This window comes from Phaseolus vulgaris, chromosome 5 (genome assembly GCF_000499845.2).
Source record: "Phaseolus vulgaris cultivar G19833 chromosome 5, P. vulgaris v2.0, whole genome shotgun sequence".
Taxonomy (NCBI): Eukaryota; Viridiplantae; Streptophyta; class Magnoliopsida; order Fabales; family Fabaceae; genus Phaseolus; species Phaseolus vulgaris.
Genome location: NC_023755.2, coordinates 16568381 through 16579548, shown reverse-complemented (window position 1 = coordinate 16579548; position 11168 = coordinate 16568381). Strand labels below are relative to the sequence as shown.

General features: G+C 33.0%; 2 protein-coding genes across 2 annotated transcripts; one reads left to right on the top strand and one right to left on the bottom strand.

Annotated features, from left to right (window-relative positions):
• Positions 1 to 328: 328 nt before the first annotated feature.
• LOC137835219 (probable sodium/metabolite cotransporter BASS1, chloroplastic) lies at positions 329 to 5487 on the bottom strand. The gene is made up of 7 exons (XM_068643618.1): positions 4871 to 5487; positions 3271 to 3364; positions 2955 to 2988; positions 2788 to 2842; positions 1783 to 1866; positions 1390 to 1677; positions 329 to 645 (listed from the first exon to the last, which is right to left on the bottom strand). The coding sequence occupies exons 1-7, from the start codon at positions 5381 to 5383 to the stop codon at positions 505 to 507; spliced, it is 1209 nt and encodes a 402-aa protein (XP_068499719.1). The 5' UTR covers positions 5384 to 5487; the 3' UTR covers positions 329 to 504.
• Positions 5488 to 6776: 1289 nt separating this feature from the next.
• Positions 6777 to 9110, top strand: LOC137834036 (uncharacterized). The gene has a single exon (XM_068642102.1). It carries the CDS (start codon positions 6777 to 6779, stop codon positions 9108 to 9110), a length of 2334 nt encoding a protein of 777 aa, XP_068498203.1.
• The last annotated feature ends 2058 nt before the right edge of the window (positions 9111 to 11168 follow it).

Here is an 11168-nt window from a genome sequence, read left to right as displayed (position 1 = left end):
TAATACAAATTTGTTATTATTTTTTTACAAATATAAATATATTATAAGTAAAATAACACTCACTTCATAAAATAATATTTAAGAAACACATTCATCTATATTAATTGGGAATTAACTCTAAACATATAATATTATATTTAAATATAATAAACTATTTCATTCTGGTCCTATTTTTTAATTCGAAATCCGAACCAATCCTCTTGGTTAAGAAAATAAGTATATTGAAAAAAAAGTTAAATAAATCTTAAATATTTTTTGATTATTTTGTATGGATTCAGATTTTAACACGTCTAACTATAACATGCAACAAATGTATAACCTTTACAAATAATAAAACTAAATTCTTTGAAATAATGAAAATCAAAATGATGACAAAAAAAGTACAATGAAATCATATCCAAAAACAGAAACAAGAGTCATTAATGTTGTTAATAATTCTTAAATAACCAAATAAGAAGAAAATGTCACCATAAGGTTTGTAAGTAAATATTTTGAGAGTTTCATCTAAACAGGCACAGAGCGTCTCCAAATTCCTGCAAGAATACTACCAATAATTGACTGATTCACAATTGCAACAGCACCTGGTACTGCAGTTAGGAGATCTCCAAAGTGATTTGTAGCCAGAACAATCGCCAGAACACAGTTCTACAAAATGATAAATTATCACAAATGTATTATAGAAAGTTTCCAACAGATACTGATAAAAAATATTAAATATAATTACTTTGATCATTTGCAATCTTATCTTACTAAAATAAAATTTTGATTTTGATTAAAAGATAATACTAAAATGCTTTGTCTTTTGAAAAAGAACTGATAAAATACTGGGTGACTAATTGTAGAGTAAGATTGATTTTGATAAAATTAAGAACATTGACACTTGGAGAGATAAATATAAGTATAATAAGCAATTGGGTTAATTAAAATTTTAGAAGGACTAAATTTAATTAACCCTAATTAATGTGGCATAATAAGAAGAGAGATAAAATATTACAGGTTTTAGTAAAATATATTGAAGTGATAAAATATTCAGATATCAATACTCTAATATGAATTTGAGTATTGTATATTACATTGATATCTTTAGAGGATTTTGTGAGATTATACAAATTTCCTATTCTTTTTACTTTTACATTAACTCTATTTGATTGTCTAAAAAATATTACAGTGATACTTTTATATATTAAACAAACCTTATAGTTATTTAAAAAAATTACACCATGTGGCTTTATAAAAAAATTTACCATTAAAAAGGTAAAATGATTGGTGTAATCTCAGACAACCTTACTTTTGAAGGAGTAAGGGATGCAAAGCCACTGATTTTCATTGAACCATGTGTGACACAAATTGATTTCAATTGTTATTTATTAAAAGGGACACTAACTATACCTTGGTGCCAACCTGAGCAGATATGGCTCGTGATGATGACACATCTAGCCCAAGAAATCTTGCAAGTAGATAGCCAAATAAAAAGCCAGAAGCTTGAAGAAGGAAGGTGGCAAACAGAACTTGTCCACCAGACACAACCATTGCTGAAGAACTCTGGGCAATAGCATTTCCACATAAGATGGCCACAGTTGTTACAGCAATCGGTGGCATCAATGGAGAGATAAATTTAACAATAGGTTGGAAAAACTGATTCAGAAATGCACCAGCCAACACAGGAACTAGCACAACCTGTAGAGAGATTTTGAGAATCAGTAACAATAAGTCAATAAGAAAGGAGCATCAAACCAAATTATGAATCAGAAACAACATTCATTAATTGAGAAGCTAGCTTACTTGCAATGTTGAAATCAATAAGGCAGGTGCATCCACTGCTACATATTTACCAGCAAGTTTGGCTGTCAGAAAAGGAGTCATGATCTGCATAGTTAAGTTTTCAACGTGAGAAAGTAAAGGGTAAATGAACATTTTGGTTACTTAACATGTAAAATCATGATTATTTAGTTTATAAAAGAATGAAAAGTATGATTTAGTTTATAAAAGAATGAAAATTATGATTTAGTTTCTGAATGTAAAATGTGCGACAATTACATTATATTGAATAACTTAAAGATAAATTAGTTATTAAACTTAAAGCCTAATGTTAAACTGATTTTTGAAAAATATAATTTAGTGTTAAACTAATCATAGGCATGTCCGTTTACTAACAAAATAATCTCATAAAACTAACAAAAACATATAATTATAACACTATTTGAATATTTGGGGACTAAGTCATTTTTCTTTCACAAGACTAAATTATTGCATGTTTACACATTCAAAAAACTAAAATAATTATTTACCCCAAAAAAAAGTTATCCTGTCAGTTCCACTTCTCCATTTCATTTATTTATTTAAGAAAAATGTTAGTTGGACAAAAATCACAGTGAAAGGCAGCAGTTCACAACTGTAATGTGGTATACCGCAGTTTCAAAATTGCTCTGAAAAAAATACTTCTCTTTAATTATAATTTAGTACAAGAAAACCAAAGGCTCTGATGGACAAAACATTTCATACCAAATTCAAACATGATCACCATTTAAGTGGTAATAGTACAATTGTATCAGACTCTCAATATAGCCTTTTCTATTGAATAAAATTTATTTAAAAATTACAAAATTTGTGTGAAAACTTATTAAAGGAGAATTTAAATATTATTTTTGATAAATTTTAATCATAATAGAGACTTTATTAAAAGAAATATCAAAAAGTGTGCTGTAAGTGTATCATTGTACAAGTAAAGCCATTAATTGGACATCCAATAGGGAAATCCAAAGACAAGACTAAAATTAAGGCACTAACCATGGCAGTTAGGGTGCTTGAAGTTGTCATTATCACAGAAAGAGCCACATTTCCACTACCAAAACAAAAAGATCATTAATTAGATTACCTTGTTTATTAAATCAAGCACATTATAAAAGCATTAATAGGAATAACAAAACAACAGTTCTGAGGAGCAATATCTATACCGTGCAAGATATGTTATGATGTTGCTGGCGGTGCCTACAACCAAACAAATACTATATGTAAAATATAAGTACAGGGTGGATAGAGAATTGTGTTAACAATGCAAAAGTAGACAAGGTAAAGAGGAAAAATGACAAAATATGAAGTGTTGGAGCTCTAATCAATAATGCAATCTGAATACACAAAAATGAAAAAACAGAACTATAATGTCAACATGTAACAGCATTAGACAATCCTCAACGAGGAAAATAAGAAGCATATGTAGTAGTTGTAGTATTTATTTAACAAAATGAAGAACCACAAAATTAAAATTCATACCTCCTGGACAGCACCCAAGTAAAATTAAACCTGCTGCAGAATGTGATGGAAGATTTAAGAATTTGCTTATAAGAAATGCAGATAGTGGCATCACCTGAAAGTTATCAGCAATTCACACAAACAAACAAAGCATACCTCTTGTACAACTGTAGTGAAAAGGTTACCATGTATTTTTTTTCACCCTAATATATTGAAATCCAACATTTTTTCTATCACTTTACAATTAATAATACTATTATTTTAATTTTTTTTTATATTATTTAATTATAAATTTATTTTTTATTATATATATTTTTTCTAAAATCATCACATCATAAAGAGTTGTATAATACTTTAGGGTTGTCACATAATTTTCTTTTTTCCTAAATGAGTTTGCTATCCATTTTCAATATAATTTTCGAGCATTTTTTTATTATCACCTAAGATGTTTTTTAATCATTTTTATATTTATATCTTCAAATATTTTAAAAAATTTATATATCATTTTCTTAGCCTTTTTGTTGAATAAATTATTGCAACTCTTTTAGCAGCCTTTATTTGATTTCTGTCTAATTTTTTAGTATATTACATAATAATTTAAATATTACTCGACATTTTAAATTTGAATGTTTTATTTAATTACATCTTTGTATCCTCCATCTCTTACAATTCAGTCTAGCCTAATTTTTCGTTTTCTTTACGCCTTTCAAAAAATTATTTATAATTTCACCAAAAAAAAACACAGTCTAATAATAAATTGAGTCATCGTTACCCTTAAAAATAACATTTATATTATAAACAGTAAAAAAAAACATACATGATCATAATTACATCACAAATCAACAAATACATTACAAACTAATAATATTCAATTAATCATATATTGCCAGTGTTATAAACATTATAGCATTACCCATATAAGTATATTAAGCATTAGTTTTTATAGGTGGCCAAATAGAGAGATTAATGACCTCATAATATAATTATAATTAGTGGTTGAAATCATACTTAAAATGCAGTGACAAGATATTTGAAGAACTTAATACAGATCTTTTACATAAAAATTTATTAAAATATTATAAATACAGTAAATTGAAGTAATATATTATTTATTAATTACACGTGTATCAGTATTAAAACAAATATATCTCTTCTCAAATAAAGTAATTGAAGATAACATCATGACAGATAAAAAGCATATCTTGATAAACAAAGAGACATCTCACTCAGATAACAAAACCATCATTTAAGGATACAAAATGTGAAGACTAAGTATTCTGACTTCATTATTGTAAAAACAAGCTTCATTTTAACTTTTCTTTTTTACAGGATTTCAATTTAATTGGATTTTCATTCTTTTTGCTTAATCATTGATACAAAGTATTTAATAATTTGAACTCACTAATCCATTTTAGTAAGATTTTATTTTTCAACTTCATTCTTTTATAGAACATGAGATTTTATTAAAAAAATTTAAACCCAAACAAGCTTTCGTCTTAATAAATCACACATATCAATTTTCTTGTTGGTTGATAGATTAAACACTCTTTTAATTATACTACTTGCTCATAGAACAAACCAAACAAAATTCAAATAACCACGACAGTGTAAGGATACTAACCGAATACTGAATCACAAAACCAGAGAGGACGTGCTTAGGTATGGCTAGAACCCCACGGAGATCATCAAGAGTGAGAGTCATACCCATTCCCAGCATGATGATGTTGAGCCCCGCGATGCTCAATTTGGGAGTGACCCAATTGAAGTAATCGGGTTTCATCAGCCCCAAAACAGAAGCAATTGAAACCCACAACGGAAATCCCGTTGAAAGGACCTCACTGGCCACCACAAGCCACTCCCCAACACTTTTACCTTCATTTGCACCGTACCTGTTCGACGAAATGCCGCAGTGAACTGGGGCGACATTGGAAGTGCAGATTGTTGGCGATTTCGATGTGCAGAGGTTTGGAAATGGTTGAGGTTGAGAATTGCATCTGAGTGTGATTCTAGAACTTGATTTGGATTTCGTCAATGAGAAGTGGTTGGGTTTGAGGGGAACGATTACTGGTACAAAGTTAGAATGAGATTGCGCTCTAACAACTCCTCCATACACATCAGGAGAAAATGCTTGCATTTTCTGCAATCTCGGCTTTTTTCTAAACCCACGAAGAAAGAAGACAACATAGACCAGCTATCATATATGAATGAAAACTGGAATGAATTTTCTATTTTATTATGTGAGTAAAGAAAAAGATGAGAAATACGGATAATTTAATTGTACTAAATATGATATTAGTTATTTCATTTAAATACATTTTTTTTCTTTTTTATTATAAATATTAATATTTTATTGTAGGTGTCAAAATATCATCCCTTTACAATTTAATATGAGTTAGAAATTTTAAATGGTTGATATCTATTTATGAAAATATAATTGAGGCCTTTTAAATATTTCATTCTTCAATATTCTATTTGATTGTACATGATGTACAAAGAGTACATAAATCTACAAATTTTTTTATTTTATTATATTATAGGTATAATTACTTCTTTTGTTTTACTATTTGAGAACTTTAATCAATTTAGTCGTCATATTTAAAAAAATAAAAAATAGTCCTAAATAAAAAGTTATTTAAAGTGATTCAATTTGATTTTTTTTGTTAAGTTGATTTTTATGGCATTAAGTGGTGAAGATGTGGCACAAACTCCAAACCCTCATAACTAAACTTCTCAAAAACCTAAATCCTCTTCTTTCCAATTGTTTAGTGTATTGATAGGTCAAAATCGAGAGGTTAAGCCGAAAGCTAATACCGAAATAACCTCTCGGTTATAACAATAAATATATAAAATAAAACTAAAACATATATATATATATAGCAAGACCCAAATTTACATAAGAAACCTGCGTTAGGGGGTGCGTAAATAATAAAATGGTGTAGAAAGAAAGACCAAAGGTAAAGTGAAAAGCCCATTAAGGAAACTGTATAAATAGGAGATCAACATAAGAGGTAAGCAAGAGTGATTTTTGTCTGATGAACATTAAACTATTTATGAATTTGGCATCGGAGCGCCTTGCAGGTACACCCCCCCATCTGTGTGAAGGAGAAACCGAGAGCACTTAGCCGAAAGAGAAGCCGAGAGCACCTACCCGAAAGAGAAACCGAGAGCACCTACCTTGAGGAGAAGCTGAGAGCACCCAATGTGAGGAGAAGCCCAGAGTATCCAGCCCAAGAAGAAACCGAGAGAGTCCAGCCCAAGTTCGGAAGATTTGTAAAGGAGTTAATCTTATCAGCCTTATTCTAGTGTTCTTGGTCCTAGTTGTAAGAACATTTTGGCGCCTACCGTGGGGCCGAGAAGTAGTAGAAAAAGGTTGAAGACAAGATGAATCAAAGGGAAGAACAGGGAGGAGAACAGGCAGATAATGTTAGCATGCCAATGTCAATGTTGGTACAGCTACAGAAAGAGTTTGAGATGTTAAAAAAAAGTAATGAAGAAGAATTAAGTATGTTAAGGGCCGAAACGCACGTATGAGGAGACAGTTACAAGAAGAAACAGTTTTGAACTCATCCTTTGAGACCGTTCAGCTGAGAGCACAAGTGAATGAGAGGATTCATCATAATGAAAGTTCCCAAACAAAGAGAAGATTGCTCGAAAACTCCGAGGTTTTTGCAGGGGCATCTTCAAGAAAACATCCCTTCTATGATGTTATAGTCGATACTCCACTACCTGACAATTGGAAAAATTTGACTATTGACAAATATGACAGAAGTACAGACCCTGATGAACATATTGCAATATATACCACCCAAATCAGTTTATATACATGGAATGACGCTGTTAAGTGCAGAGTGTTCCCTACGACGTTGAGAGGGGCAGCGTTGAGTTGGTTCACACGTCTCCCACCCTTAAATGTGGATTGTTTCGATACATTGGTGGAAAAGTTTGGTGCTCAGTTCGCAACCAGTCGTCCTCATCATCTAACATCGATTGCCTTGGTAAACATAAGGCAAGAGAAGGGAGAGTCATTGAGGATGTTCATGGAACGCTTGGGAAAGGTTGCCTTGGGAATTCAAAATCTCAGCCTAGAGGTTACCATGCATCATATGATAACAGCGTTGAAACCAAGACCATTTGCTGACAGTCTTTGCAAGAAACCCGCAACCAATTTGGATGAGTTAAGGCAGCGAGCATCAAAATTTATGCAGATGGAAGAACTGAGAGAGTTTCGAAATCAGGTAAGGATTGATGGTGGTGAAAAGAGAGTGATAGAAAGAGAAAGTGGACCTATGGCTAGAAGAGCCAGAGAAGAGTTTAGAAGTCGAAAGTTCCAACAATACACACCCTTAAATACAAACAGAACAAGAGTTCTACAGGAAGCTATGGCTGCAGAAATAATACCACCACCAAGAAAAGCAAGAACACCGGAAAGAGCAGATCACACTAAGCGTTGTGAGTATCATAAAAATCATGGTCATCATACAGAAGAGTGTATTGGGTTGAAAGATAAAATAGAAGAATTAATACAAGCAGGGCAGTTGAAATGTTTCGTTCGAGGAGGGAATACAAGAATGAGGGTAAGTCCGGAGAGAGGTTTGAGAGGGGGTGAGATCGGAGAAAGAAGGGCGGAAAGAGTTGAAAGAAGGGAAAATAGAAGAGTAGAAAAGAGAGATGATAGAAGGGGTAGAAGGTCGGAAGGAAGAGGTGACGAGGTTTATCAAAACACACAGTCAGTAAGGCGAAGTAGGGAGCGAAGTTTGGGAAGGCCAGTCAGAGGGTTTATAAACACAATTTCAAGTGGGTTTTCTGGAAAGGAATCTTCGTCAGCAAGAAAACAGTACTGGAGAAGTATTAGAACCATTAATCATATTTTTAAAAGAAGAACTTTGCCACCAATGCTTTTTACAGATGAAGATTTTCAAGAAATTGATCCTGATCATGATGACCCTATGGTGATAACAGTAGAAATAGCCGAGTATGCCGTCATGAAAACCTTGGTTGACCAAGGGAGTTCAGTTGATATTTTGTTTTGGGATACTTTCAAAAGGTTGCACTTGAGAGAAGAAGATATTGTACCCTTCCGAGAACAAATCATTGGCTTCTCGGGTGAAAGAGTTAGCACAAAAGGATATGTAGATTTAATGACAACATTAGGCAGTAAGACTAAAAAGATCAAAATCAGGTACTTAGTGGTGGATGCTTCCACATCATACAATGTATTGTTGGGACGATCTTCTTTGAATAAGTTGGGAGCAATAGTCTCAACACCGCATTTAGACATGAAATTCCCAACAGAGAAGGAGGAGATAACAACAATTTATGTCAATCAAAAAGATGCTCGAGAGTGTTATGCAGCAGGTTTGAAGATGAATTTGAAAGCAAATAAAGATACTGAAAAAATGGTGGCAATGGTGGATTTAGACCCCAGATTGAATGATGAGAGGTTGGAACCGAAAGAAGAAACAACAGCTGTGGTATTAGGCCAGGACGAGAGACAATGTACTTACATAGGTGGAAGTATGCCTGAAGAATTATTGAGCAAACTTATTACAGTGTTACGTAACAACAAAGACTTATTTGCTTGGAGACCATATGATATTACTGGAATTGATCCAGAGGTAATTTGTCACAAGTTATCTGTTTGCCGAGAAGCAAGACCGATATCTCAAAAACGAAGAAAACTGGGAGAAGAAAGACGGAAGGCAGCAATTGAGGAAACTGAGAAATTGATGCAAGTTGGTTTCATCCGAGAAGCTCAATATACTACATGGTTATCTAATGTGGTACTTGTTAAGAAACCAAATGGAAAATGGAGAATGTGCACAGATTACACAGACGGTGGATTCAGGAAGAGGCTCCATTAAACCACCTTCACAATGACGGTGGCGTCGAGAAAAGGAATGTGACTTTTTGCTACTTCTAGCACGTTTCTTGGACTTTTTTGAAGGTCCAGCATCGTGATCATCCTTCACGGCTTCAGCGGCTTCAATACGAGAAAGAGGTTCCACAGTTTCTACCTCCACTACTGGGTTGACCACATTTTTACGCCGAGGAGTAACATCACCAGCTCTGTTAAGAAGTTTTGTAAAGTATGAACAACCTTTCGGATTTGTGGCTGCCATTAATGCTGAAAATCAATGAAAAATTTAGCAAAGTTAAAAATCTCATGCTATAAAACGAGAAAAAAGCGAAACAATCACATACCGATGAGATCCTCTTGTGGACTTTTTGAAGTATACAATTGTAGTAAAGCGCGAGTGGGAATTCGATACGAGAGGTGACCAAAAACTTCAATAACATGACGATCAACAGAATTCATTGAGTGGCAAGACCACGAATTGAACTTTAATGGATCTTGCGTCTAATACAAAGGAAATTTCGGAATGTCTCCATGAAAAAAATATTCTCTTCCTTTAGGCTCTATTAAGATCTTGAAAAAACTCCCTTTAAAATCCTTATACGTTGACGTAAAGGGCTTAAGAAAATAAATATCAGGCTTACTAATCAGAGACAACCAACTTGGTCGCTTACCTGACCGAGAGCTATAATAATACAAAAAAGATTTAGGGCTGGGAGAAAGTGACAATAATTTACACAAAAGTCTAAAAGCTTGCATCGATGCCCAACCATTAGGATGAAGCTGAGTAGGAGCAATATTAAGAATATTAAGAATGCCCATTTGAAAATCATTCAATGGCAACCGAATATGGAGGTCCCTAAAGAAACAAGCATAAAAATAAATAAAATTAATTACTATCACCCTCTCGGCCATGACAGACATTATCAACATCACCCACATGCTGAAAAGAAATTATATCATTCTCAACATCAGAATAATAAATATGAGAATTAGAAACAAAATCATGAAGCTCATTAGCAGAGCGATACCGAGAGAAGAAGTCTCGGACCTTAGAATTAACCCAATTGTAACCTGGACGAAGTTTCTTCCTTGGAGAAATCACTTTGACTCTTTCGGCAACAGTCACAGTAGCAGCTTCATTTGAATCTTTCAATATTAAGAATATTAAGAACGCCCATTTGAAAATCATTCAAGGGCAACCGAATATGGAGGTCCCTAAAGAAACAAGCATAAAACTAAAAAGAATTAATTATTATCACCCTCTCGGCCAGGACAGACATTATCAACATCACCCACACGTCGAAAAGAAATTATATCATTCTCAACATCAGAATAATAAATCTGAGAATTAGAAACAAAATCATGAAGCTCATTAGCAGAGCGATACCGAGAGAAGAAGTCTCGGACCTTAGAATTAACCCAATTGTAACCTGGACGAAGTTTCTTCCTTGGAGAAATCACTTTGACTCTTTCGACAACAGTCACAGTAGCAGCTTCATTTGAATCTTTCATACAAGAAAGAGTAGCAGAAGAAGATTTTGACTCAAGATCTTGTTCTCCTCGTACCACTCGACCGGTGGATTCACCACCCGTGCTTGAAAAACCACTCAGACCATCGGAACTAGAATATGATTTCGAGATAGACATTGTTACCTTTAAAGGAAGAAGAAAGCTTCAAACGTCGTAGCTCTCCACAAGCAATAAAACCCGTATAAAATGATAAATTTTTTGAATGGGGTACCTATTTATAAACAAAACAAACCCTAGATACTGAAAAGTCAAAAGCTCTTCCAAACCGTTCAAAAAATTAATCATCTAAGGATTCAAATAATACCTATGTCAAATCATTCAGTCTGAGCAGGCAAAACACGGTTAACGAGGCATTTAAATCAGATCAAATCATATCTTGAAATTCTCACATTATATCAGACATAAAAAAATTTATTATTATTTTTTTTTAAAAAAAGCCAAATTCTTTATGCTTAGGGAGCCAGTGTACTGATAGGTCAAAACCGAGAGGTTAGGCCGAAAGCTAATACCGAAATAACCTCTCGGTTATAAC

Excerpts from the sequence above, each read along its gene's own strand:
- LOC137835219 (XM_068643618.1), bottom strand. The coding sequence starts at position 5,383 with ATGCAAGCATTTTCTCCTGATGTGTATGGAGGAGTTGTTAGAGCGCAA. Across the intron at positions 2,843-2,954 it reads ATCATAACATATCTTGCACG|TGGAAATGTGGCTCTTTCTG; the intron begins GTATAGATATTG and ends TTGTTTTGGTAG. Across the intron at positions 1,678-1,782 it reads TATTGATTTCAACATTGCAA|GTTGTGCTAGTTCCTGTGTT; the intron begins GTAAGCTAGCTT and ends ATCTCTCTACAG.
- LOC137834036 (XM_068642102.1), top strand. The coding sequence starts at position 6,777 with ATGAGGAGACAGTTACAAGAAGAAACAGTTTTGAACTCATCCTTTGAG.